This window comes from Emericellopsis cladophorae (genome assembly GCF_022114955.1).
Source record: "Emericellopsis cladophorae strain MUM 19.33 chromosome Unknown NODE_46_length_184447_cov_119_232918, whole genome shotgun sequence".
NCBI lineage: Eukaryota > Fungi > Ascomycota > Sordariomycetes > Hypocreales > Bionectriaceae > Emericellopsis > Emericellopsis cladophorae.
This window is the reverse complement of record NW_026250971.1, coordinates 1-27,619: the sequence shown is the minus strand read 5'-3', so window position 1 is coordinate 27,619 and position 27,619 is coordinate 1. Positions and strand designations below refer to the sequence as shown.

Genomic DNA, 27,619 nt, shown 5'->3' with positions numbered 1-27,619 from the left:
GGCTAACCGCGGGTCATCTCATCTGTCCAACCATTTATGCGTACGCGACACCATGTCAAGCCATCCAAAATGGACTGACTTGGTGCCGCTACTTGATTCAACGAGCTTCCAGAGACACAGATATGCTTTTCATAACAGTAGTGCTAGACTAATAGGTAAAGCGTCCTTAAACATACCAAACAGAGCGGGACGAGACATGCTCATCACTACTCACAGCTGGACCGTGGACTCGCTGAGGCGGGCTCGGACTCCCTCAAGCGCATAGGTGGGTCATTCCATTGGAGGACTGGCTCGTTAGCCTACCAACGCCCGCCTGGCCTTCCCCCTCCCCCACCTCAAAAAAACAATTGCCATCAACACACAACTGTTTGAAACCCGCCCTTGGGTTTGGCAACCCTTCGACACGTATCTACGTATAGTATTCTACCTGCGCTGAATTCCACGTATCGTGGGCCGACCATCGCCGTCATGTCGGTGCTGTCCCCCGAGATCCATGCGGAGCTAAACCAGCTCCTACAGGCGCTTCAGTCACCCGACAATGGCGTTCGATCGCAGGCCGAGGAACACCTCCAGAACAACTGGACCAATACGCGTCCAGAAATGCTCCTGATGGGTTTAGCTGAGCAGATTCAGGGCTCTCAGGAAATACCTGTCAGTTCTAGACGTCTCCCTGCCTCCCAGGCGCTTCGCTAACAAGCAACCTCAAGACCCGTTCCTTCGCTGCTGTCATCTTCCGCCGAATCGCCTCGAAAACCCGGAAAAATGATGCAGGGCTAAACGTCGACTTCTTCATATCTCTTCCCGCTGAACAAGCTGCAGCTATCCGACAGAAGCTGCTCGAGGCTTTGGGGACTGAAACCGATCGCAACGTTCGGAACAAGATCAGCCACGCTGTTGCAGAGTTGGCTCGTCAATATACAGAAAACAGTGAGCTCCCGTCGGAAGCCCTGTTGTGTTGGGGTGCTAAAGAGAGTACGCAGACAACCCATGGCCCGAGTTGCTTGCGAGCTTGTTTCAGTTGAGCCAGGCTACGGAGCCCACAAAAAGAGAATGCGCATTCCGAGTCTTTACAACAACTCCAGCTATCATCGAATCACAACACGAGAGTACTGTCCTGGAGGCTTTCCAGAAAGGCTTCGGCGATGAGGCCGTCAGCGTATGCCGCTAACAAAATGATCCGTCCTATAGCATGGTTGGCTAACGCATCGAATCCAGGTTCGCCTCGTGGCCATGGAAGCCTTCGCAGCCTTCTTCCGCACCCTAGGCAAGAAGGCCCAAGCGAAGTACTACAACCTTATACCCAGCGTGCTCAACATCCTCGTCCCAATCAAAGAATCTGGAGAGTCCGACGATTTGAGTAAGGCTCTCGTTGCCTTGATCGACCTGGCAGAGGCCGCTCCCAAAATGTTCAAGCCGCTTTTCTCCAATCTTGTCAGCTTCAGCGTTTCGGTGATTCAGGACAAGGAGCTAGACAATGTCTGTCGCCAAAATGCCTTAGAGCTCATGGCCACATTCGCGGATTATGCGCCCACCATGTGCCGCAAGGATCCCTCGTACACCAGCGACATGATCACCCAGTGCTTGAGTCTCATGACAGACCTGGGAGAGGACGATGATGACGCGGCAGAATGGCTCGCTAATGACGACGTGAGTTGGCAACTTATCTTTTCTACTTGAGCGATGTTGCTGATACAAAGACTCAGCTCGACCAAGACGAGAGCGACCAGAACCACGTTGCTGGAGAGCAAACTATGGACCGTCTCGCGAACAAACTGGGAGGACAGACCATTCTTGCCCCAACCTTTGGCTGGCTCCCCCGTATGATGACGTCTATGGCATGGAGAGATCGCCACGCAGCACTCATGGCCATCTCGGCTATCTCTGAGGGTTGTCGCGACCTCATGATTGGAGAGCTGAGTCAGGTCCTTGATCTCGTCGAGCCTGCGTTGAAGGACTCTCATCCTCGCGTGCGGTGGGCAGGATGTAACGCTCTTGGTCAGATGAGCACGGATTTTGCACCCAAGATGCAGACCGACTTCTACGATCGTGTCCTGAAAGCAATCATTCCTGTCCTCGGTTCCCCAGAGGGCCGAGTCAAGTCGCATGCGGCTGCCGCCCTGGTCAACTTTTGCGAGGAGGCAGAGACCTCCGTGCTTGTTCCGTATCTCGACCAGCTCTTGTCTCACCTGTTTGAGCTACTCCAGAACGGAGAGCGCTATGTACAGGAACAAGCGCTGTCCACCATTGCCACAATCGCCGACGCTGCTGAGAAGGCCTTTGGAAAATACTACGACACCCTGATGCCTCTGCTCGTTAACGTCCTGCAGAACCAGGGCGACAAGGAACAGCGACTCCTTCGCGCAAAGGCCATGGAATGCGCCACGCTAATTGCCCTGGCTGTTGGCAAGGAGCGACTTGGCCAGGATGCTATGACCCTGGTCAACCTGCTTGCTAACATCCAGAATAACATCACCGATGCCGATGATCCTCAGGCGCAGTACTTGATGCACTGCTGGGGGAGGATGTGTCGCGTCCTCGGAACAGACTTCCTACCCTTCCTCGACAGCGTCATGCCACCACTGCTGGAGCTCGCCACTGCCAAGGCCGATATTCAACTGTTGGACGACGAGGACCAAGTGGAGCAAATGAATGGCGAAGATGGCTGGGAACTGGTACCTCTGAAGGGCAAGATGATTGGTATTCGGACGAGTACCATGGACGACAAGCATATGGCCATAGAGCTTCTTGTTGTCTACGCCAAGGTCCTTGAGGGTTCTTTCGCGCCCTACGTCGCCAACCTCATGGAGCAAGTGGCTCTTCCCGGATTGGCCTTCTTCTTCCATGATCCTGTGCGGTTCATCTCCGCAAAGCTTGTGCCGCAGCTCTTGAGCTCCTACAAAAAGGCATACGGATGCCCCTCAAACGAACTAGCAGGGCTCTGGACAGCTTCCGTCGATAAGCTACTCGAGGTGCTGGTCGCAGAACCAGCGATCGATACCCTCGCAGAAATGTATCAATGCTTCTACGAGTCGGTTGAAGTCGTTGGGAAAAACTGTCTTACGCCCGAGCACATGGAGAAGTTTATCGAAGGTGTTAAGTCCACTATCTCCGACTACAAAGACCGCGTCGATCAGCGTGCTGAGGATAGGGCAGGCCTCGCCCCAGAGGATATTGAGGATGACGACGAGGAGCTGGCCATGGCTATCGAAGACGACCAAACCTTGCTCTCAGACATGAACAAGGCTTTCCATGCAATTTTCAAGAACCATGGATCCGCTTTCCTCCCAGCCTGGCAGCGCCTCATGTCTGATTACGAAGCATTCCTCAACTCCCCAGACCAGACACAGAGGCAATGGGGGCTGTGCATCATGGACGACGTGCTGGAATACTGCGGCGAGGACAGCGCGCGATATGCCAATTATATTCAGAAGCCCCTGATTGATGGATGCCAGGACCAGGCCCCCGCCATCAGGCAGGCCGCAGCATATGGCGTCGGCGTTGCCGCGCACCGCGGTGGCCCTACGTGGTCCCAGTTCCTAGGAGGGTCGCTCCCGTACCTGTTCCAAGTCACCCAATTTGCTGATGCCCGAAACGAGGACAATGTGTATGCCACCGAGAATGCCTGCGCAGCTATCGCCAAGATCTTGCAGTTCAACGCCGGAAGTGTTGGAGACGTCCAGGCGATTATCCCGCAATGGATTGAAACTATGCCAGTTATCAACGACGAAGAGGCTGCACCCTACGCCTACGGGTATTTGACAACACTGATGGCAACGTGAGTCTACAAGGATAGACGAGGATGACACGATGCTAACATTCCCAGACCACACCCGGCAGTTGCAAACCAAGCGAGCAAAATCTTCATGTTCGTGGCTCAAGCTCTAGAGTCCGAGGCATTGCAGGGTCAAACCGCAACCCGGGTTGCTGCTGCGACCAAAGAGTTGCTGCAAAAGGCGAACGTAGACCCTACACCCCAACTCGAGCAACAATTTGGACCTGAAGCCCAGCAGGTCATCAAAGGTTACTTCTCGTGATGACACAAGCAGGGGAGCTTTTGCGGTGCTTTTGGTCTTTGTCCGTGGCGTCGACTACGGACACGCATCAGGCTTGGGCAGGAACGACTGTATGACAGGTACAAACTTATGAAATTTGGGGGACCAAGTCAAGGTAGGAGATGGATACATGATCAGTTTCGGAATGAACCACCGTCACTAGATATAGTAGCGTTAATGATAAGTGCTGAAACAAACATAGCCCTATGCTAACGCTGCATCTCAATTTTCACCTTGCCCAGTGAACGATCAGCAGCGTACTACTTTCCAAGACTTTGTCAGTTATTTGGACACATTTTATCGCGATACGTCTCCCAGGGCCTCAAGTAACGCGCATGGAAAAAAGAGTGGTTTCTATAATTCGTCTGACATACTTCTAGGGGACGCTAACTTCACCGCAGCGAATGGAAGTGGCATTGTTGACTCCTTAGCTCTGAACTCTAGTAGGTAAATTGAGGCTACGAAATATCGAGATAGTTATTTAGTGTCGCGGTCTTTTTGGTTCCCGGCGTAATTACTCCGCACGGAGTACCGGTTATAGGCAGGAAGGACTGGATATTGCGTCATCGAGAAACCCACTACATCTTCTGTTAGCGAATGATAGATTGCATGCTGCGAGAACGGCCCCACAAGCAGACATTTGATTGGGTTGTCGTAGTCCTCCCCGCTAGCTGGGTCTTGAGCCACGGGGCTTCAGTCACAGTGTTGCGCGACCGCCACCGCCTGTTTCGATTAGGCATGAGAGTCAGAGATCCTTACTGTATGAGGTGGCTGACCGTATCCGTAGACAATGGGTTTTTGTTAAACGACACGGCAATCAGCATCATCGCCAGTGCCATTATGCAACTTCGTGGCCCGGGTTCAGCAAACCGCATCGTCCACGCACACAGAAACACGGACATGAGCAAAGGCCGAACCCCACTGTATGGACAGCCACGACTAGAACCGGGACGCTGCTTCCCTTCGCTCCAATCTACTACCTAGACGTCAGGCTATCAGTAATAATTACCCAGCTAGGTACGGATACCAGTGCTGTCCCGCTTCTGGCTTCTGGCTCCTTGCATGCCATTACACGACTCGCTTTTCCGCACTACAGCAGGCGGGGGGCTCTCGTCGCATTCGCGCCCCCTTCACTTTCAACCGACAAGTCCATCCATCAGTTACTCTCGGTACTATCTCTTCATACAGCCCGTTGTGCAATCCTGCCGCGTATTCCCATTCCACCCCGGACACTGAGACAAATTGCCGCCTGATCACCGAAAATTAGCCAGCGCTCCGAGTCATACTCGCAACCCCGACGACTGCCGTTCCTTCGAATTTCGCCAGCGCGCGTCGGACAAGACGATCAAACCGCTGGGCACCGGTCCTTCGGTCGAGTTGGCCAACAATTTCGAATTGCTTTCGTCCAGCCCAGACACGTAACGCCAGTTCTAGGCTGCACGTCGAGCAGGAAAAGTCGTTTCACCTCCGCAAGCTGGGCACCGTAACACTCGACCTACGACAAGCGTAGACTCAAGACCTAGCGTACGCACCCGGCTCCTAAACGATCCTAGTTCATATCGCAGTCCTCACAACGCGAGTTGCACTGCAAGCTCGAGTATCGAAGCGATACGGAAGGCCTTTGGCCTAATGCCGCTGTCATGGATAACTACTATCCCACCGACCAGCTGCAACGCCGGCTCTCGCACCAGCAAGTTCAGCAAGCGCAGCAGCAGCAACACCAGACTATGCAACCTCCCGTGGGCCCCATGAACATGGGGCCTCAAGGGTCAGCCATCTCCGCGGGACCCATGGCACAGAATATGGTCAACAACCAGCCGGCACAGGCGCGCGATACCCTTGACGAGATCATCGATGACAACCACAGCGCTCTTCACAGAAAAAGAAGCTTGCCTCAGAGTTATGCAAATGACATGTCGAATCCGAGCGGGCCAAGGCGAATGTCTTTGACAGGCCCCGGCGAAGTGATGAATTTTGCAGATGGTAATGGCGATATGCGCGGATACCAGTTCAATCAGTCCGTGCCTGGAGGATACCCACATGTCAACTCGAACAACATGTCCATGGCAGGGCAAATGGGCAACTATATGAACCCTGCAGACTATACGGCCATGTCTCCCGACCTCATGTCAAACATGATCCCGTCTACCTTTTCCAACATGAACATGAACCATTTGACGGGCGATGCTCAGGCTATGGGAATGTTCTCGGCAAATGGCAACACAAACATGGGGAATCAATATGCGCCAAATCAGCTGGTTGACATGGGGAACGACTACTCCATGGCCATGTCTGACAACGGGCCTCTGAGCGCTACGCCGACCAATGGACCACAAGGTACTGGACCCTTGGACGATCGCGAAGACGAGGTCATGCATTCACACCCACCATATACCCCAATCGACTCAAATAGAAGCCAATCCGCGGGCAACACAACTCTCGACTCCAAGCAAAGGGGCGATAGCCAAGGGGACCAACAAGCCTCTCAGCAACCATCCTCTGTCGCTTCTGCTTTCTCCCCCCAAAAGCTTCCGTCGTCGGCGAGCATGACACATCCTAGCGCCTCATCGGATCCTACGACCCCTGCGAACGGTCCGGCGCCTCCTCCACAAGATCCTAAAGACAAGAAAACCATCTACTCTAAAAGCGGCTTCGACATGTTGAAAGCACTGTGGCTCGTCGCAACGCGCAAGAGCCCCAAGATTCATTTGGGTGCCGTCGACATGTCTTGTGCCTTTGTTGTCTGCGATGTGACAATGAACGATTGTCCCATCATATATGTGTCGGACAACTTCCAGAATTTGACTGGCTATAGTCGCCACGATATTGTGGGCCAGAATTGTCGCTTTCTCCAGGCCCCTGACGGGCAAGTGGAAGCTGGAACCAAGCGTGAGTTCGTTGACGAGGGGGCCGTTTACAACCTGAAGAAGATGATCCACGAAGGTCGCGAAGTCCAACAAAGCCTGATCAATTACCGCAAAGGCGGGAAACCATTCTTGAATCTCCTGACCATGATCCCCATCCCATGGGACACTGACGAGATCCGATATTTCATCGGCTTCCAGATTGATTTGGTCGAATGCCCTGACGCTATTGCTTCCGGACAGGAGCTAGGGAACGTTCAGGTCAACTATAAGCACAGCGACATTGGCCAATACATCTGGACTCCACCACATTCCGGTCAACTTGAACCTGACAACGGCCAGACGCTTGGTGTGGACGATGTGTCAACCCTGTTGCAGCAATTCAGCCCCAAGGGTGTCGTGTCCGACTGGCATAAGCAATCTTGGGATAAGATGCTTTTGGAGAACACTGACGACGTGGTCCACGTGCTGTCGTTGAAGGGTCTATTCTTGTACCTGTCGCCCTCCTGTAAGAGAATCTTGGAGTACGACACAACTGATCTTGTCGGTAATTCCTTGTCAACTGTCTGTCATCCTTCCGATATCGTGCCAGTCACCCGCGAGCTCAAGGACACCTCGGTCGGAAACCCAGTCAACATTGTCTTCAGAATCAGACGCAAGAATAGTGGATATACGTGGTTCGAAAGCCATGGCTCGTTGTTCGTCGAGCAAGGGAAGGGCCGGAAATGCATTATTTTGGTTGGCCGCAAGCGACCAGTCATCGCGTTGAGTAAGCAGAGTATTGGCTCATCCGGTGGTATTGGCGACAGCGAACTATGGACCAAATTATCGACGTCGGGTATGTTCCTCTTCGTGTCGTCTAACATCAGGTCACTCCTCGATCTACAGCCCGAAGCCCTCATAGGTACTAGCATCCAGGACCTGATGCGGAAGGAATCTCGCCCCGACTTTGGCCGAGCTATCGAAAAAGCTCGTCGAGGCAGAATTGTCACCTGCAAGCACGAAGTGCAGAACAGACGCGGGCAAGTTCTACAAGCGCAGACGACCCTGTATCCCGGTGATGCCTCGGAAGGACAAAAACCTTCATTCATGCTGGCCCAGACCAAATTGCTGAAGGCTTCCTCGCGCAGCCTCGCACCAGCTGGAAGCACGAAATCTGGATCGGTGACGGGCAAATCCGACTCTCACCACGCACAAAATGGCTATGTATCGCAACCTGCCGGCGGCGGCCTCTTGCCGGGATCCCAAGATGCGGCACTGGCCTCGGAGGACAACATGTTCGACGAATTGAGAACGACCAAGTGCTCCAGTTGGCAGTTTGAACTGCGTCAAATGGAGAAGATCAATCGCATTTTGGCAGAAGAGCTTGGCGGCCTATTGTCAAACAAGAAGAAACGTAAGAGGAGGAAAGGCGTTGGCAACATAGTCAGAGACTGTGCCAATTGCCACACACGCAATACACCGGAGTGGCGGCGTGGCCCGAGCGGGCAAAGGGACCTTTGTAACAGTTGCGGACTTCGCTGGGCAAAACAGGTACGTTGCCCCCCAGCCTGCACTACGCTGTCATTGCTAACCATCCAGACCGGACGTGTTTCTCCGCGGAATTCCTCTCGGGGAGGTAATACTATTGACTCGCAGAGCAAGAAGTCAGCTTCACCGATTCACTCATCACCCTTACACAAGGAGCTGTCTAGCGGGACGCCTATCCGGCCGACTGCCAACGGTGAGGGAGGCGTCAACCTTTCACAGCTGAGCAGCAGCAGCATGACACCCAAAGCTGCCAGCGGTGCACCGTCGGCTCATGGTGCGACCACAATGCCTCCGCCGAGCCATTCATCCATGGCTGGGGTTAATGCCGCTTCCTCGATGACGTCCATTAAGGAGGAGCGAGAATCAAGCCAGACGCGTGCATAGGGGTTTCCCTCGTCTTCCTTTTGTCTTGGGGAATGCTGCGCCGGGGCGTCGACCAGGATTGCTTTTGATACTGGCTAAAACACATGATACCCGCTTCTCTTATGTCATACCATGGCTACTCTCGATCTCTTTCCCGATCTATCTCTATAGCGGATGCCCAGTATACGACCTTGGGCATCTAGCTTATTCTTGATTTGATCGTTTTCTCTGCTGCAGGACAGAGCTCTCGACCACGGTAGTGCTTCAATATGCAACACAGGTTCTGGCTTGGCGTTGCGATACACGAAAAATTCAGGGCATGTTAGATGGGTTGTATTCGTAAACACGATCGGGCGTTTGTTTTGCTGAGCGTTGGGGCCTGTAGCAGGTCTATTCTACATTTTTGGGTGGTTCTTCCTGACCTCACTGCCATTACGGACGTTCCACACAGCGCAATTCGTTTGCAACAATGGCAGTAGTACATGTTATTGATGACGGAATATTGGGGAACATGCTCATGTGTAAGAGGACGACAGCAAGCGGTGATTTTTTGTATTTACGGTGGTGACGGACGCTATCATGAAACATTAGTGTGATAGGTGAATATGATCCAGGGTATATTATATTTGAGGCTAGTAAACTGAATCTATGCCAAACTTTCATTGAATGCGGATACGTTAGCGAGCTGGTTCCTGGTTCCAGGCATGACTGAGCCCGTCGAATCGAGGTGTTCACCATGTTCTTTCCCATGGAGGTCCCCGGCGGCAGACAAGGTGTAGGTAGCAGAACGCTTTGAAAATGCTATCTTGGGAAGATTGGTTCTGAGGAATCGACAAACTCATTTTCTGGGCCTATACCAAGCAGTATACGTCTTTATAGTTCGTCCTTCGTGTGTGGCGGTTCCTCGAAATTGCGACTTTTCGTGTTCATGTTTGTAGTTGGTTTCTTGTCACCCAATCCACGGCGCTGCCTGTCAAGGGCCGCGATCTCCTCGTCGTATACAGTCCACTCTGGAACCTGCCGCCTTGCCCGATCAAGCTTCGGCTCCTTCGTCTCGGGATTGTTGCACAGGTCGATTGTCCTCGCGTTGGCGAGACTCTCATCCGAGCACCAGGTCTCGCACCATAGCCACTCTTGCGGAAGGCTGTGGATGGGGATCTGAAATTGCATATTGTTGGGCAAGTCTTGGTCAAGATTAGATAAACTGTTGGGGTCGGCAGACAAGGTGTGATATTGCTGGCGCAACCTGTCGCCAGCGGCGAGTTCGCGGAAGCGACCAAGGTCGACAACGTACAGCGCCGAAATGTGGTAGGGCAGCCCTCGGAGAAAGTTGGCCCAGTAGCCTTGCTTCCAGAAACGGAAGCCTTCCATTTCGGTGCGTGAGTCACACATGGGCGTGAAGCCGTACGGAGCTCCTTCCAAGTCGTGGTTGACGAGGTCTATCATATCGGTACGGACGATCTGGTCAGCATCCACGAAGATGACCTTGTCGAGTGAGAGGGGGAAGAGAACATCCAGGAACAGGATTTTGTAGCCCCAAATTTCGCGTTGTTTCTCTTTCTGATGCCGGAGCCAGTGAGGCCATTTATAGGTCACCATTTCGTACTTGAAGCCGTACTCGTGGGCGAGACGAGGGATGAAGTCCTTAAACTCTGGTGACAGGAATTGCTCAATGAACCAAAACTTGACAGTGTGCTTGGTGTTGCGCATGACCGATACCATCATGATGTTCAGCATCCGTTCGTACAAATGCCCACTGGCAACCGAGAAAATATTGATCTCGGCGTGCTCCTGATTGAAATTCGACGTCTTCTTCGAGTTGCCGCTGAACCAACTTTCGGCCAATTTGAGCCCCTTGGAGATCACACTGTCCTCCACCTCCGCCTCATCGTCAGCGAGTACGTTCGTTTCTTCCATGCCGGCGTTGCGTCGCAAGCGTGGATACAGTGTCGTTCCCTGAAAGTCCATCACAGCAACGTGGGTACCTTCATCTCCAGGCGCAGCTTCCCAACCACGAGTGCCCAGGCTGTCGATAGTGAAAATGTCTGCACTTCTCCCCTCTTTTAGTTTGATGGCGTAGTAACCTGGGTTGGCCTTGAATTGGAAGTACCCAAGATTAGCCATGATAATGGTATCAGTCAGGCTCGACTGCGCGTCCGTGCCCAGGACCAACTGCGCTCCCTTTGGGGGCGCCCCTCTGGCTTCTCGGGAGTGTCCCTCAATGAGGATGTTTTCCAACTCATAAAGTGCTTCAACATCGCCATTGAGAGGGCTGAGTTTGATATTGTCTAGGTCATGTACGCATGCTTTTGGAGCAACAAGCCACGCCGGGGGCACGTCCATGGCGGTTGTCAACAGAGTATCTGACGGTAGGCCTTTGAAGGTTGCGTTGATGGGCTTCAGCCGCCCGGCCTCATCAAAAGAGGGCTTCGGTTGGAGGGCATATCTGAAGAATCGCTTCACCGGCAGCTCTTCAATCCTCTCTTCGGGATTCATGAAGAGCTTCAGATAGACACCGTCGAGCTGTGATAAAGTTTCCAGGATGGGAGCCCATCGCTGCCCTTGCTCGCTGAGCGGGTTTAGCAGGCCCACCAGGTGAACACTTGCAGTGTCGGGGTCGCCCGTCTCAATAGCCGTATGCTTGGACGTCCATTCGTCATACAAGGTCGAGCGAACTGTAGGCGCTGAGTCAAATATCCCCTCAGGCAGGTCCGAGATCGTGGATAGTGCGGTCAGAGACGTCAACTTCGCTGCCGCCAGTGGTTCGGTTAGCTTGTCCTGTAGGCCCAAGTCTTTGAGAGCCTCATACACCGGCTGCAAGCGAGTCTTCTTCTCGAATTCAAACAACTGCCCAAAGTCCGCTTGAACGAACGAGTCCTGTTCCGCAATGGGGCCGATAAGCCTGCCATTGAACAGTAATGCTTGTCTACTATGCGGCAGCTGCACCTCGTCCAGGAAATTTTGAAGGGCCATGTTGAACGCAGGGTTCTCTCCAACGTCTCCGACCGCGTCAAGAGCCTCAGCGAGCGTTTCTTGTTCGCCCAACTGCTCCAACCTCGCCTTGCACAGCGCACTATTCACTTTGTAGGCTGTCGATGTGAGATGGGGATTAGGAACAACATCAAGACGAACGCCAGGGTTCTCGCGCTGGAAGCCTAGTGCCGCTACTAGAAGCTCCTGCCCGTGTTGGGTGGACAAGTCCGCAATGACGGTGAGCGACGCCCAATCTTCTCGACTTGATCCTTCTTGGGAGTGAACCACAGCAATGTGGTCGAAAAGACTCGCATGTGTGGTGTAGATCTTACTGACGTCCAGAACTTTCAATGACTTTTCGTCCTCGGGGGCAATGTAGGTATTGCGAGTCACAGCAGCATCCTCCAGTAATTGACCCGCTAGCCAAGCAGTCTCGGCGATTGTGCCCTGGAACAATCCCATCTGGAGGACTTGCAAATCTTCAAACAACTTTAAGCTGGCCGCTTGCATCCAGTTTCTCTCACGCGATATCGCGAAACCATCGACGAAGACGGATCGATTTTGGCTATTGACACTGAGCCGTCGAAGCCACTGACACGCTGACTCGATGTTTTGGTCATACTCATTGGAAGAGAGTACATTGTCAACAACTTTTGAGCCATCGCCAACGGATTGCTTTTGGTCCATAGCTCCCAAGAGGGCCGGAGTGTCGGTGTCAAAGTGGCCGGCCTTCAAGGCTTCCGCGAAAGCTTTGCCTCCTTCTTCGCTTGCCATGTAGTAACCCATCTTGGCTCTTGTGATGGCATCAGCATTGGGCGTCAATGGTACTAGACCGAATCGAACAGGCAGACCCCGCTCCATCAGACTCAGTACCTGCTTGATGACCTCGAGGTCATTTGTGTCACCAAGGTCCACAGGCAGCACTATGTGGAAGATGTTCAGTCCTATTGGTGGGAGCTGTCCGGGGTATGTCCGTTGAAGCAACGATCTTGCGGATTTCGGGTACTTGGTATACCGTTCGTCTTTCTCCAAGTCGTTCAGCCAGATGATAGCCTGGCCATCTTCCGTCCTATCCGTCCAGTCATACCTGGGACTGCCGGTCTCAGACTTGGAAGCGGCCACGGCCTTGTGGCCTATCAATGCGACTGCCTCACTCCCAGTAAAGCCAAGATCGCGGACGCCGCGGAGGAGCTTACGTTCTTTGCGGATCATCTCCACCAAGTTGAAGGGTTCGATTTGTCTCTCGATGAGCTGAACACCATTCATCCACAGGTAATTTGCACCTGCGGCAACTAATTTCTGTCGGTTGCTTCTGTGCTCCTTGGCGAAGGCATCGGAGCTTTCCTTGGTGGCGATAAGTGCTGCGAATTTGGGAATATCTTGTGTGAGTCTAACGAGGTTCTTCAATGGCTGGTCGCTCTCGACGACGAATGTCGCAGCCTTGAGCCCTAATTCGGCAAGTTCCGAGGTAGAAAGTGGCTTCACATCAGTGATGTTGTCTTCTTCTTCCAAGGTAGTCCCAGCTGTCAATCGTTCTTGTGACCCACCGCGCTGTGACTCTCGATCATCAATGACAATGTAGTCGGTTCTTTTCAGCGCGAGTTCTACTCCGTATCCGCTGACCGGCAACGGTTCGTGGCTGGCGTTTAAATTGCGACGATACCGCAACTTGTACCTCAAGGCTCCGTCATACGCTGCAATGGAGAGCATGGTATGGAAGGCCCCAAAAGACTCGGAGCTTGGATCCCCATAGAGGATTACATCTTCACCAGCTCCCACTGGGCGGTCAAAAGTCAGGTCGATATTGCCCAGGTCAATCCTATTCTCAGACATTGGTTTGTTCAATGTGGGACTGCAATACTGGTGTCCTTTGAACAAGACGAGGTTGGGGCACCCTTCCCAGGCACCTATAACGGGCGCAACAGTCGTCTCAAAGTATTGGTAGTGGGCCTCAATGCGCGGCGAGGCGGATCGTAGAGACATTGCCATGTCAAAGGTCGACAGAGCATCAGGACCGGAAACGTGCCCTTCTTCTTGTAGGAGTTGCACGAATGCTTGATACACAGCCTCCTCCGTGGTGAACTGTTCAAAACGTCGGCTGGCAACTTGATCCAAGAGCGGAAAGTAACTGCTTGCATTTTCAGACGCAGCGGTCTCGATGAGCTCCAACAAGAAGGGAGCCGCAGGGAAGGCCGCTTGCATGCCTATGTTCACACTTGAACTTGCCATAACTGTTGCTGAGCTGGCCAGAACCAGCCTAAGGCCCCAGGCTATTAATGGCGGAAAGGACATGTTGTCGGTTGGCGTCCCTGTTTTGTTCTGCGATGGACCTGTGTCTCTGCACCGTACGGAGGCTGTCACGCAGCGCGGCAAGTAGATGGTCCAGGCATGCGACTTCGGCCGAGGGGGCTGCTTCAACTAATTGGCAGTAGGTCAGCTAACTATCTTGGGCGAGTTCGTTGATCTTTTCACTGCTCCCTTACCGGAGAATAGGCACAACCAACATAGAATGGCCCTGGCTGGTGCCACCTTGCATCGACGGCTTGACGAAGCTCACTCGAGGCTCGAATGGGCTTAGCGCAATGACGTCCAGGGGTTCATAGCCGGCAGAATGTTAGACTGTTGGTGGGGTGTCACCCAAGCAAGCAGGCGGTGGAAGCTCTCCTAGACGGAATAAGGTTCCACCGACAACCTCTCAGCTGGAAGCTGGTGCTAGGCGACTGGACCGAAGGACACGATGCGCAACTGAACAGGAGGCGGACAGGCACCACCCCATGAAACTCCACCAAGCCCAACACTCAACACTCCAACGATACGGGCTGCATTGCTGGTCAATTTGCACACTGTGAAGACTCGGGCAGATTGACCGTCTTTTGCCAGCGAATCTCTGCTCTGTGTTCCGACCTGCCTGGTACTTTGATGCGAGAAGCTGCGGCTTCACCTCCCCGCCAAGATGCAGTCCTCTCCTGGCATGCTCACAAAGGTGCGAGGAGCTTCAAACTTCCGTACTGATGCATTGCTGATCTCTGCTGCAGTTCGAATCCAAGTCGTCGAGAGCGAAAGGCATTGCCTTCCACCCCAAGCGGTATGTCGAACTGTTTACCTACAACGCGAATCAACCATCGAAGTTCGACCAGCTAACATATCGCTTTTGATCAGACCATGGATTCTCGTATCTCTACACTCGTCGACTATCCAGCTTTGGGACTATCGAATGGGCACGTTGATTGACAGATTCGAGGAACATGATGGCCCAGTTCGAGGCATTGACTTCCACAAAACACAGCCCCTGTTCGTCTCTGGTGGTGACGATTACAAGATCAAGGTCTGGTCTTACCAAACGCGCCGCTGCCTCTTCACACTGAATGGTCATCTCGACTATATCCGAACAGTCTTCTTCCACCATGAGCTGCCATGGATTCTCTCAGCGTCAGACGACCAGACTATCCGCATCTGGAACTGGCAAAATCGATCTCTGAGTACGTCAGCTGTTCCTGTAGCATTAACATCATGGCTAACAACAATATAGTCTGCACAATGACCGGCCACAATCACTACGCCATGTGTGCACAATTCCATCCTAAAGAAGACCTTGTCGTCTCCGCCTCTCTCGATCAATCCGTGCGCGTGTGGGATATCTCTGGTCTGCGAAAGAAGCACTCGGCCCCGACGTCTATGAGTTTCGAAGACCAAATCGCTCGTCAAAATCAGAACCAGACGGACATGTTTGGCAATACGGACGCCGTCGTCAAGTTCGTGCTCGAGGGTCACGATCGGGGCGTGAACTGGGTCGCATTCCATCCCACCATGCCTCTCATCGCCTCGGCCGGTGACGATCGCCTGGTCAAACTGTGGAGAATGAGCGAGACAAAGGCTTGGGAGGTCGATACCTGCCGAGGCCACTTCCAGAACGCAGAAGGATGTTTATTCCATCCCCACCAGGACTTGATCCTCTCATGTGGTGAAGATAAGACGATCAGGGTGTGGGATCTCAATAAGCGCACGGCCGTCCAGTCGTTTAAAAGGGAGAGTGACCGTTTCTGGGTGATTGCGGCTCATCCAGAAATCAATTTGTTCGCCGCGGGTCATGACAACGGTGTCATGGTCTTCAAATTGGAGCGTGAACGACCCGCATCTGCTACGCACCTAAACCAGTTGTTTTACATCTCAAAGGAAAAGACTGTCAAGTCGTACGACTTCCAGAAGAACGTGGAGAGCCCCACGCTACTGTCGCTCAAGAAGCTTGGCAGCCCGTGGGTTACTCCGAGGACACTCTCCTACAACCCTGCGGAAAAGTCTGTCTTGGTCATTTCCCCTGCTGACGGTGGCACATACGAGCTCGTGAATCTCCCCAAGGACGGTTCTGGTGCTATCGAACCTACTGAAACGAAGAGGGGATCTGGTAACTCGGCCATCTTCGTTGCGCGTAACCGTTTTGCCGTCCTCAACACAAGCAGCCAAGTCATCGATATCAAGGACCTATCCAACAACATCACTCGATCCTTCAAGCCGCCGGCTGGCACCACGGACATCTACTTCGGAGGAACTGGAAACCTTCTCATCATCACCCCTACCGCGGTCCACCTGTACGACATTCAGCAGAAGAAGAGCACCGCCGAGCTGTCTGTCAACGGGGTCAAATACGTTGTCTGGTCAAACGATGGGCTCTACGCTGCTCTGCTCAGCAAGCACAACGTGACAATTGTCACCAAGACGCTTGACCAGGTTAGCACCCTCCACGAAACCATTCGGATCAAGAGCGCCACATGGGATGATGCCGGTGTTCTCCTGTACTCCACGTTGAACCACGTCAAGTATACTCTTCTCAATGGCGACAACGGCATTGTTCGTACTCTGGACCAGACGGTCTACCTGGTCCGAGTAAAGGGCCGCAACGTCTACTGTCTGGATCGGTCTGCGAAACCAAGAGTGTTGCAGGTTGATCCTACCGAGTACCGCTTTAAGCTTGCGCTTGTCAAGCGGAACTATGAGGAGATGCTCCACATCATCCAGAATTCCAGCCTTGTTGGTCAGTCAATCATTTCCTACCTGCAAAAGAAGGGTTACCCGGAGATTGCCCTGCAATTCGTCCAAGATCCTACCACACGATTTGATCTCGCCATTGAGTGTGGCAACCTGGAGGTTGCTTCGGAGATGGCACAAGAGCTGGATCGACCGAAATTTTGGACCAGACTGGGCATGGAAGCGCTGTCACACGGCAACCACAAGATTGTGGAGATAAGCTACCAGAAGCTCAAGCAGTTTGACAAGCTTTCTTTCCTCTATCTCGCCACTGGAGACCACGCGAAGCTGGCTAGGATGGCCAAAATTGCCGAGCACCGTGGAGACTTCACTTCCCGGTTCCAGAACGCAGTATATCTCGGCGAGGTGGAGGACCGGATTCAAATGTTCAAGGAGATCGACTTGTATCCTCTGGCATACATGACCGCCAAGTCTCATGGCCTTGATGAGGAGTGCCAGGCGATTCTCGAGGCTACGGGTCTGACTGAAGAGGAGGTAACCATGCCAACGATCGGTGCTCCTCTCAGCCCTTGCAAGCCAGTTGTCCCTACCCACAAGGCAAATTGGCCAACCAAGGCTGGCTCACAGTCAGTGTTTGAAAAGGCGCTCATGGGCCAGGTTGAGGGCTTGTCTTTGGAGGATCAGCCAGCGGCTGATCTGATGGACATCAATGACGATGCGGCTGACGAGTCGGCTGCGAAGCGGAATGGTGGCCTCCTTGGCGAAGACGATGAAGACGTCGCAGGCTGGGACATGGGCGAAGATGTCATTCCGGAAGTCGAAGGAGACTTCGTCAACGTCGACAGTGCAGATGCCGGTGGAGCAGGTAGCAGCGAAGCAGATCTCTGGGCGCGCAACTCGCCTTTGGCTGCTGACCATGTTGCCGGCGGCTCATTTGAATCCGCCATGCAATTGCTGAATCGCCAGGTCGGTGCCGTGCAGTTCTCGCCGCTCAAGCCCCGCTTCTTGGAGATATACAAAGCCTCAAAGACATACCTGCCCGCATCAGCAGGCTTGCCTCCTCTGGTCAACTATGTCCGTCGCACGCTCGACGAGACCAACCCCCGCGAGGTTCTGCCTCTGATCCCACGCGACCTGGAGCACCTTGCTACGGACGACCTCCAGCGCGGTTACGGGTCAATGAAGTCCAACAACCTAGCGGCTGGTATCACCATCTTCAGAGGCATTCTCCATGCTATCCTTGTCAACGCTGTTTCTGGCGAGGATGAGGTCGCCGAGGCGAAGAAGCTCATTGCCTCTGCAAGCGAGTATGTAGTGGCTATGGGCATTGAGCTCGCTCGGAGGGAGCTCGGGGCACCAGATGCTGTTGCCAAGGACCCGGCTGCCCTGAAGAGGAGTCTTGAGTTGTCAGCATACTTCACCATACCCAAGATTGAGGTTCCTCACCGCCAGCTTACCCTCATGAGTGCAATGCAACAAGCATACATAAACAAAAACTACAACACCGCCCTCAGCTTCGCGAACAGGATTCTTGCGAACGGCGGATCCAGGATGCCTATTGAAAGGGTGAGTCACCCAGGCGCAGATACACCTATGCTCGGTTTGCTAACAATTCCTTCCTAGGCCAACAAGACGAAGGCTCAGTGCGAGCGCAACCCAAGCGATGCGATAGAGATTGACTTTGACCAACACGCTGAGTTTGAGATCTGCGCCGCTAGCCACACGCCGATCTACAGCGGCGACTCATTCGAGGAGTGCGCCTTTGACGGGTCGAAATACCACTCTAAGTTCAAGGGCAGTGTGTGCCGTGTGTGTCAGGTCTGCGAGATTGGCAAGCGTGGAAGCGGGCTGAAGTTGTTCGCGTAATTCATTATGATGATGACACGGAGTTGAAATATGGTTAGAAAGGGGATGGATGGATTTCAGCACCGTTTGCAAAATAGGGCTGGCTGTAGAAAAGAGAAAAAACGTCTATGAATAGACACAGTCACAACTACTATCAAGTTCATGCCGGATTTTCGAGTGACACTGGGTGCTATTCCTCTATGCTTGCAAAACGCCGACCGTAAATTAGTCTGATTACACAATCGTCTCGAGCTCGCGCGCGTAGCCCAGAGCATTCTCTATCACCATCTGGCTCATCTCCTTGGTGTGCGTGCCACCCTCGCCCTCGGTGGCATCGGGGAAGAAGATGCTGCCGTCCCTGACTATCCACCCCCTGTGTTGAGCAAATGAGATGACGTCGCCCTCCGAGTCGAGGAAGAGGAGTGACTTGGTCGAGCTGATGGGCAGGCTTGGATACGCACGCTCGCTGCTGCTGGCGATCTCGGAGCGGATTTGGTTCTTCAAAATCTGCAGCATCGGTTAGCTCTGCTTTCTCGTAAAAGTTCAGTTGGGGGAGCGCGGTCAACTTGCCTCTGAAAAGACACTGTACTCGTCGCACGGCACTTCGCTGCTCTTCATAGCCTTCCACACGCGATCGTAGCTGCCCTCCATCAGCCACCTCTCCAGGCGGATGGGGTAGCCCAGGTATTTATCGCCCTCGACGTCACCACCTCCTCCCTCGCGGTTGGCCAGGCTCTCCAGCTCGGAGTGAAACTCTGCGTAGCGGCCCTGTGTGAGGAGCAGCAGCAAGCTCAGACCGGTGACCTTGTTCCTCTCCGACAGGTTGGGCGGCAGCCGTGACGAGGGCAGCTCATAGAAGGGCTGTAGTTGCTGGACGTAGCGGGTGAAGGCCTCGGGATTGCGAGCGCGGATGGCGAAGAGAGCGCCCTGTTCGTAGGTCTCGCGTGCGAGGGCAAGGGTGGACTGAGGTACGGCAGCGTTGGGCGTGAGGGCTTTGAGGTTGAGGAGTGCGATTTTGGCTTTGGAGAGGAGCGTGTTCGCATCGCTGTAGCTCATAGAAGGGGATTTCTTGAGCTGTGCGACGATCTGGGAGAGGTTGCGTTCAGCCATGGCGGCGGATGATTGATATGTTTTCGTACGTTGTCGGATCTGCTCGTTGAGGGGGGCGAAATGCTGAGAGGGTGGGTGCGGTGATTGTGGTCGTTGTTCTGTCGTGGTGAGGCCGTCAGTGTTTAGATCCGACCACTGACAGAATGCTGGAGCTCGACCAGGCTGAGGATTGCTGACGCAGTTGCAACTGCAGCCCCTGCCGGGTGATGTGGGGCAAGTCGGAAGCGGAGCGTTGTTGATCCATTTGAGCTACCACGGTCCACGACAGATGTAGTATACTCCAAACCACGAGTGCTATTACTGCGTAAAAGCCTACATTTCACTTGCTCACGACGGTGATTGCTAGATATCATAGACGTTGTCCTTCAATTTTTTTTTTTTTTTTTTTTTTTTGTTGTTTTGTAGCCAAGAAATGGTCTCTTCTAGGGTGACTAGGGGTCACAATGTCTTCTGTTCCCCTTGCAAATGTGACTTTACAAGAGCGCCAGAGCCGTACGTAGTAATTAGTCGAATTTAATCCACGTCAAACCCATGAGCAATTGAGTCCCAATGTAAGCTCAGAAATGTTAACCTTGCGCATATCCCTGCCTTTATCTCAGCCTCGGGACATCCACGATATTAAGATTTCAAGCATTGTGACCTCTCATTGTAAGTTCTGTTCCGGGTAGACCTGTCGAGCCAGAGCAAGAATGCCGGTATTGTACCTACACGCAAGGTAAGAAGATACTTTCCTTATTTTTAGCCTGCACCGCCACAGCCACGGCGCATCCTGTGCTACTTACCCCTCCACGAGGCTCATACGCGCCTTGGCCATCAACAGAGTCGTCTAATTATTGTTGTTACTGGTACTCCTCCTGGGGCAGTTAGATTAAAACGACTCCTTCGGGATAGCTATTTCATGCCTACTTCAGATCTTCTTCACCTCTGCGGCTGCGCACTGCCTCTCATGGTCCAGTGAAGCCTTAGCCATAACTTGCCTGCAGCTTCCTGGTCTTGTCGACCTCAGGATCTCTTCCTTGTTTTCCCTTCCTCGAACAAAGGCGCTTGAACCAAGAGGACTGTGAGGGCAGTAACAGCTTCTTGCTTCCCAGTTGACACTCTCTCGTTAGCGTGCGGAGCCTGTTCTACCACCAATTGTTCCAACCAACACCGCACAGCCAGACACCAGCGCTTCAGCGGCCTGAAACCCATATTTATCGCCTCGCTTCAGTCACTTGCTCGCTTGCTCGACCTTGCGTGCAGACCAACAACTCGACTCTGTTCGACCAGCCAGCACGCCCCGCCATCGCTATGCCGCCCCCATCAGGCGTGGGCGCGACCTTTGTCCCAGGCGGCTGGGACGATTACTACATGCCTGAGGTTGTCGCGCCCTCTCCACAAAGGTACGTGAGGTTCTTCGTCCATGTCTCTGTCAGCCCCGCCAAGGACGCCGCCTAGCCTGCACGACGCTCCTCCTCTTGCTGCTGCTGCGCTGTGTGCGCCGTCGTGATCATTCAGCAAACAGCTTGCCCTGTGCTAGGACGTACCCAAAATGCGTCGTCTTGGGGATGTTATGAATGTACCGACGCATGAACCACCTACGTACCTCGCGTTCCCTTCGGGTTCGGATCCCTCAGTCGGATCTTGGAAGTGGGGTAGCATTTGCTAACATTGCGCGCTTGCGTACCTGGTCTACAGAGTGACGCCGCAGGTTCCTCAGAACATGCAAGAAGATCTTCAGCGCATGGAGCTTGAAGCACGAGACGTCAACCGACCCGACGACGAGACCACCCCAGCCGCGAGGCACACACGAGAGCCGTCGCTCTCTACGTGGGTGCAACCCAGCAGCGACACGACCCCTCAGCCACAACAGCAGCAACAACAACAACAGCGATACGCGCCCTCGTCGACCACCCGGTCCGCGGACACCGATTTTGAGAGCTACCACAAGTCCGACCCAGTGGCCATGCCGGACGGCGCCGGACCCTCGTTCTCACCCTTTCCCAAGGTGAAAGGCGACAATGTGCCTCCGTCTGACGAAGACAAGGAGGATATTCTCTGGAATGCGCGCCAGCATGTCTTAGGCTCCCAGAATGTGTCGATGCAGATCACATGGGCCCGAGACGTGCTAAACTGGGCCGAGATCTGCATGGAAGCCGCTGCTCGCGAAAACCCCGACAAGCCTAGGCCATCGACCCCGCGGAAAGAGCATGAGCTCCGAGTCGATGCTCTCAATATCATCACGTACCTAGCCGGCCAGGAGCACCCGGCAGCCCTGTACATCCGAGCAAAATGGCTCGAGTTTGGCAAGTTTGGGAACCGCGTCGACAAGCGGGAGGCCTACAGTGGCTACAAGCGAGCAGCCGAGCTAGGCAACCCCCGTTCCGAATATCGCATGGGCATGCTGTTCGAGCAGTCCAACGACACGTCCAAAGCCAAGGAGCACTACTACAAGGGTCTCGGGTTGTCAGACTCGGCATCACTGTATCGTCTGGGTATGATGAGTCTTCTCGGCCAGCTTGGCGAGGTGAAGGATTATAACACTGGGCTCGAGAGGATCAAGGCAGCTGCTGACAGCGCTGACGAGGACTCACCGCAGGGTGCCTTCGTCTACGGCATGCTTGTTGGCAGAGAGCTTCCCGACATCTATGTCCCGGATTCCATGTTGCCACCCGATCCCAAGACGGCGTTTGTCTACATTGAGAAGTCAGCGTATCTCGGCTTCGCCAAGGCGCAGCATAAAATGGGCCAGGCTTACGAACTTTGCCAGTTTGGCTGTGACTTTAAGCCTTCCTACTCGCTACACTACTATGGCTTGGCCGCCAACCAGGGCAATGCCGAAGCCGCCCTGGGCGTGAGCCGATGGTTTCTCTTTGGCTATGAAGGCCTTTTCAAGAAGAATGAGGAGCTCGCATACAAGTATGCCCAGCGTGCGGCTGCACAAAAGCTGCCGACGGCCGAGTTTGCCATGGGCTACTACAGCGAGATTGGAATCCATATCGACAAGAGTGTTTCGGAAGCGCAAAGATGGTACCAGCTCGCTGCGGAGCATGGCAACACCGACGCACTTGGTCGACTGGAATCGCTAGAACAAGATCAAACCCTGTCAAAGCAGGACCATGAAACGACAACTCTAACAAGAATCAAGTCACAACACGGCTCACAAAGGGGGAAGCGACCCGACCGGTTCAAACAAGCGCAGCAAATGCCGACACTAAGTGAGGACTCGCGTGGACATCCCAAGCCACTCAAGCTCGACGGCCACGGTCCCTCCCCAGGCGTCTCGCCGCAGCCATCTCCCGGCCTACGCCCGACTGTTGTCAACGATCCGGCGGCGTTCCCCGACCCGTCCAGAGCCTCGGTCGTCGTCCCAGTTGCCGGCGACCGACCACCTGCTTTCAACGTGCGCCTTGACGGCCAGCAGCCACAACATCAGTTGCCGCTGAGACCGCATTCGGCAGCTCCCTACCCAGAAGATGATAGAGGCTACCCGCAGGGAGGCTCACGTCCAAAGTCCGCGGCGCCGTACCCAGAGGACGACATGCGCGGGCAGGGGCCGCCTGGAGGTCGCCCCGCCTACGGTCCAGGCCCTTCCGCGGACCGAACAAGCAGCGCATTTGGTATCAATACGCAAGGTCAAGGGGGTCGTCCAATGCCTACTTCACAGTCTATGGGCAATCTGCATCCAGCGCCACGCCAGCCCCATCCCGATCCGCGCGGTAGAATCGTGTCGGCGAGCCAAGGTCCTGCGGGCTACCGACAGCCAAGTCCTGGTCCAGCGAGCCCGACGGGTGGCCACCATCCGAGGGACAACTATGGCCGCCCGCCCTCCGCGGCACCCTACCCCCAGCAACAGCCTGGAGGGAGACCAACTCCCGGATCCATTCCGCCTGCCGGAGCAACCCCTGGCCGTGGTAGTGGCCCTGACCCTCGATATTCCCAACCACCACCTCAGCAGGGCTACGGCCGCCCTGACCCACGGATTCAACATCCGCCGCAGCAGAGGATATCCCGTCCACCAACAGAAACAGGCCGTCCCCCGACAGGGCACTCGGGGCCTGGCGCCATCCCTCCTCACATGGCTGGTGCAGGCGGCCCTGGAAGGGCGGGAAGCGCTCCTCCTGGGCAACACATGTCTCGACCCGAGCCGAAGACCAGTCCGGTCCCAAGCCCTTCACCGTCAGCACCGTCCGTAGCGTCTGCGCCGTCTAAGCCTGCCAAGCAGCCCTCAAAGGGACCTGCTACATTTGAGGATATGGGCATCCCTCAAGGGAAGCAGGAGGGCGATTGCGTAAGTCTTGTGTGAAAGTGAAATCTCTTCATTGTGCTGACCGTGCGCAGGTGGTTATGTAAAAAGGCGGTAGGCCAAGTCGATTTGATAGGTAAGAAGCGTACACACATGAAGACTGGACCGCTCAGATGGTCCGGTGGACTAGAGGGAACTGCATAGAGGAATGGTGTTTGCTGATGATGCAATGGCTGGATATGTTGAGGTTCTAAAGAGCTACCTGTTATTTCTTTCACTCACAATTTCTTTGCATACTAGCCGGCTGCATATTTGACTCATAGAGGTGGAGGTACTTTTTTCTTTTATTTTTTACTTTTTGTGCAATTGATTTGGGCAGGTATCCTAGTCTAGCCAGCGGGGAGTTGCTGTCACGGCTCAATTGTCTTGCGCCTGTCTGTGCTACGCATTGCTTGGATGACGTTGATCTGTTCATCTCACGGTATCAGAACGCCTGATCTGTCGAACTTTTAGATGGCTGGCAGTTGCTCCTGATTACGTATCGCGCGCATGCCATGCTGGAGTTGTGCATGTAGCTCAACGATTACTGGCAGGAAGATACGTTCCATTTTGTTTGCCTTGATTGAATATGATCACATAAAGATGGAGAGGTTGGTTTAGTCTCTTGTCTTCACCATAGCAACCATGCTGGCCAAGCAATGAGCGGGACCCTTGTGAATTTGACTGACTTGAAACCCAAGCAACACCAAATCTTGTCTATCCTGTTATATCATACCGTCCAGCGGCTCTCGTCGTTGACCCATGGGACAGTCTAGAAGCTGTTGCCAGCACGCAGGCTGTAGCTCGGGGCTGCATGAGATCCTCGCTCTCCAGGACATTGTAGGTGAGGGAACTGCCTCAAAAGATGTGGCGAACAGGGGTCTTGGAGGAATGCTCGTCGCGCTTGTCCTCGACCTGAGAGTAGAGTTCCGCGATGAGCTCACTGCCGCATGTGTTATCATGGGATTCCGGTGCTGTTGACTGTAGGCGCACCGAGGCCACATGGTAAATAATGGAATGATACCAAGACCAGCTTCGGAAATGAACAGATGGAGAACCAAAGGCAGGAAATGAAAAGAGATATGAGGAATGAGCTGCGCATGGACACTTTACGACGTGGGCACCGGCGAGGTGCCTGGGGTTCTTATAGATACTATCGCTGACGGCTCGACCCGTGGATGACCGGTACATGACTGTCACGATCGTTGCCGGCCACTGGATGTTTCAGAGACCAGCCACGGTCAAATCTGAACAGTGCTAGAACACAACGTAGGATCCAAGTGAAGTGAAAGGGTCCTTGGGATTCTGGAAAGAGATGGCTGTAATTCTGCCTTTTTCGAATTCCCAATCGCGATCCTTTCCGCCATGCTGACTCGAGAACTACGTCTGTTGCGTACACATTTAGACCTGCAGCTTGCAACGCCAGTGATACACAGTCAGCTTTAAAAACTGCTGTTGGTGAAGCCGGCCGCCCAAAAGCCACATCGCTGTGATAACCTGGTCTCGTGCTGAGCTTGCCTGCGCATCTCAGGCATTATTCGTGGCTGCCTGGCAGCGCTTAGTTTCTACAGTAAAGAGAATCCCAGGGGAAAGTGAGGAAAAAAAAAAAAAAAAAAAAAAAAAAAAAAGGCGAGATAGAGTTTGATTGTCTTGTCAATGAGGGAATCAGACATGCCCATCACGTCCCTTCCAACATCCTGGGCCGTGGTCGGACGGCCCCATATTTCGTACCGGCGCACCGGAGCCGATGCCGAACCATGGATCCACATTAGACACGGCCCGGGAGCAACGGCGCGCTTGTTTCGCACCACCTTGCTGAACACATGAACTGTAGAAAAGTCTTAGTAAGTCATAGTGCCTTGAAGAAGCGCTGGAATATGTATAGTCCGGCCATTTATTCCTCCGCATGCGCCCGAGTGTTCAGAAGCTCGTTGAACACGATGGGCGTTGACAGGCGGATGGATATGCGCCTCGCCTTGATAGTCTATCTTAGCAGAGCGCAGGGTCGACTTGCTAATATGGGGTCAATGAAATTAATCTCACGCGAGGGAGAGAACTCTTGAAATGTCTGGTCTGCGCTGTCTCACCATGGGCTGTTGGCTTCAAGCATCGCATGTATCCCTCCCGAGTCGTGACAAACTAAGGTTGCACAGTCTTGTCAACAATCACGTCTATAGTGACCCTCTTGATTAATGCTGCGTAGTAACCTCTTCCCCGCGCGATCTCGGCGCAGGCATACACAATCTGTGGTACTCAAGTCCCACCAACCGGGGTACATTGTCGTACGACTGAGCTGTGATACTACATTACTCCAACAATCTTCTCTCATCTGCCTGTGGTGATCTGACCTCTAATGGGCCGTACAATGCAGAAACAAGGTCCGAAGTGCTCCTTTGAGCTATGCAAGATTCCTCTGATGGTCGGTGCGTTGAACATAAGAACTCGGGGAGGTTCACGTCGAGTTGACCGCCGTGGTGTCTACCAACTGCCGACACTTGCCATTATCCCTCCAAATCCAGCAACCAGACAGCCATGAAGCCGACCTTGTCCTTATGAATTGCTGTCACGACGACTTCCGCTGCCCAGCAGCTGGCTTTTCCCGGCGCAGAGGGCATGGTTCGCTTTGCCACTGGCGGCCGCTTCGGTGAAGTCTACAAGGTCACCAACCTCGCCGACTCGGGCGCAGGCTCTCTGCGTGACGTTGTCTCTCAGCCCAAACGCATAGTCGTTTTTGACGTGGGTGGCGTCATCAACATGAAATCGCGCGTGGTCGTGTCCAAAATGGTGCACATTGACGGCCAAACGGCACCAAGCGACGTATGGCACCCGGCAATCGTCTCCCTCCTCTTCTGCTCCTGATCATGGTAAAAAGGGAACAAAAAATTGCTGATGAGAAAAACAGGGAAGCACAGTATATGGTGACGGATGGTCCTGGTCCAACGCCAATGATGCCATCACCCGCTACATTCGTATCCGCATGAGTCGTGGCGTGCATCGGGCAAAGACGCCATCACCATCGCCGAGGGCGCGCGCATGATTTTCGACCATGTCAGCGTCTCCTGGGGCCGCGACGAGACGCTCAGCATCAGCGGCACCGCAGCTAATGTCACAGTCCAGGGTACCCTCATCGCCCAGGGGCTTGAGATGCATTCATGCGGTGGCCTCATGGGAACTGATGGTGGCATCAGCCCGTTCAGGAATCTCTGCGTCGACAACAACACGAGAAACCCCAAGGTCAAGGGCGCGAACGACTTGAAAAACAACGTAAGTTATTCAGCGGCTGAGTAGGAATGCCAAGGGAGAGACGAGGAAGCGCACAAGTAAGTCTAACACAGGACGTGAAACCATCTCATCTACAATGAGGGTCGAGGAGGCGGCTACATTACGGGAGATACCGCCGGATAGAGGTACGCATACATCATCAACAACTATTATGTCTCGGGCCCAAGCACCAATATAGCAGCGTTCACGCGCGGTAACCAGAACTTCCACGCCTGTAGGAACCTCTGCTGACATAGCGGAGAATAGAGCTTCAAGCCACTGATGGGGGGGGGGGGGGGGGGGGGGGGTTTACGCCGATAAGTTTAAAAAAGATACAAACCAACCCCCCGCCGAAAATGGAATGGAGGGCCGGG

General features: G+C 53.8%; 7 protein-coding genes across 7 annotated transcripts; 5 read left to right on the top strand and 2 right to left on the bottom strand.

Moving 5' to 3' along the window:
• Window positions 1–468: 468 nt before the first annotated feature.
• J7T54_001865 (importin-5) lies at window positions 469–4,034 on the top strand (the record flags this gene model as incomplete). The annotated part of the gene is made up of 6 exons (XM_051508558.1): window positions 469–651; window positions 708–927; window positions 1,083–1,156; window positions 1,216–1,647; window positions 1,704–3,775; window positions 3,824–4,034. 6 exons carry the CDS (start codon window positions 469–471, stop codon window positions 4,032–4,034), a joined length of 3,192 nt encoding a protein of 1,063 aa, XP_051360305.1.
• Window positions 4,035–5,692: 1,658 nt separating this feature from the next.
• Window positions 5,693–8,830, top strand: J7T54_001864 (uncharacterized protein; the record flags this gene model as incomplete). The annotated part of the gene is made up of 4 exons (XM_051508557.1): window positions 5,693–8,312; window positions 8,425–8,449; window positions 8,498–8,534; window positions 8,600–8,830. The coding sequence occupies 4 exons, from the start codon at window positions 5,693–5,695 to the stop codon at window positions 8,828–8,830; spliced, it is 2,913 nt and encodes a 970-aa protein (XP_051360304.1).
• Window positions 8,831–9,682: 852 nt separating this feature from the next.
• On the bottom strand, window positions 9,683–14,074 carry J7T54_001863 (UDP-glucose:glycoprotein glucosyltransferase-like protein; the record flags this gene model as incomplete). Its single annotated transcript, XM_051508556.1, has 1 exon — window positions 9,683–14,074. One exon carries the CDS (start codon window positions 14,072–14,074, stop codon window positions 9,683–9,685), a length of 4,392 nt encoding a protein of 1,463 aa, XP_051360303.1.
• A 661-nt stretch (window positions 14,075–14,735) lies between these two features.
• Window positions 14,736–18,631, top strand: J7T54_001862 (putative coatomer subunit alpha-like protein; the record flags this gene model as incomplete). The annotated part of the gene is made up of 5 exons (XM_051508555.1): window positions 14,736–14,765; window positions 14,818–14,867; window positions 14,942–15,261; window positions 15,312–18,331; window positions 18,389–18,631. 5 exons carry the CDS (start codon window positions 14,736–14,738, stop codon window positions 18,629–18,631), a joined length of 3,663 nt encoding a protein of 1,220 aa, XP_051360302.1.
• Window positions 18,632–18,844: 213 nt separating this feature from the next.
• On the bottom strand, window positions 18,845–19,720 carry J7T54_001861 (26S proteasome regulatory subunit-like protein; the record flags this gene model as incomplete). The annotated part of the gene is made up of 2 exons (XM_051508554.1): window positions 18,845–19,117; window positions 19,241–19,720. The coding sequence occupies 2 exons, from the start codon at window positions 19,718–19,720 to the stop codon at window positions 18,845–18,847; spliced, it is 753 nt and encodes a 250-aa protein (XP_051360301.1).
• Window positions 19,721–21,010: 1,290 nt separating this feature from the next.
• J7T54_001860 (Chitin synthase regulatory factor-like protein) lies at window positions 21,011–23,895 on the top strand (the record flags this gene model as incomplete). Its single annotated transcript, XM_051508552.1, has 3 exons — window positions 21,011–21,102; window positions 21,398–23,334; window positions 23,423–23,895. 3 exons carry the CDS (start codon window positions 21,011–21,013, stop codon window positions 23,893–23,895), a joined length of 2,502 nt encoding a protein of 833 aa, XP_051360300.1.
• Window positions 23,896–26,349: 2,454 nt separating this feature from the next.
• Window positions 26,350–27,248, top strand: J7T54_001859 (uncharacterized protein; the record flags this gene model as incomplete). The annotated part of the gene is made up of 3 exons (XM_051508551.1): window positions 26,350–26,407; window positions 26,593–26,801; window positions 26,967–27,248. Coding segments are annotated over 3 exons (549 nt in total), but the record flags the coding sequence as incomplete, so codon positions are not given.
• Window positions 27,249–27,619: the final 371 nt, after the last annotated feature.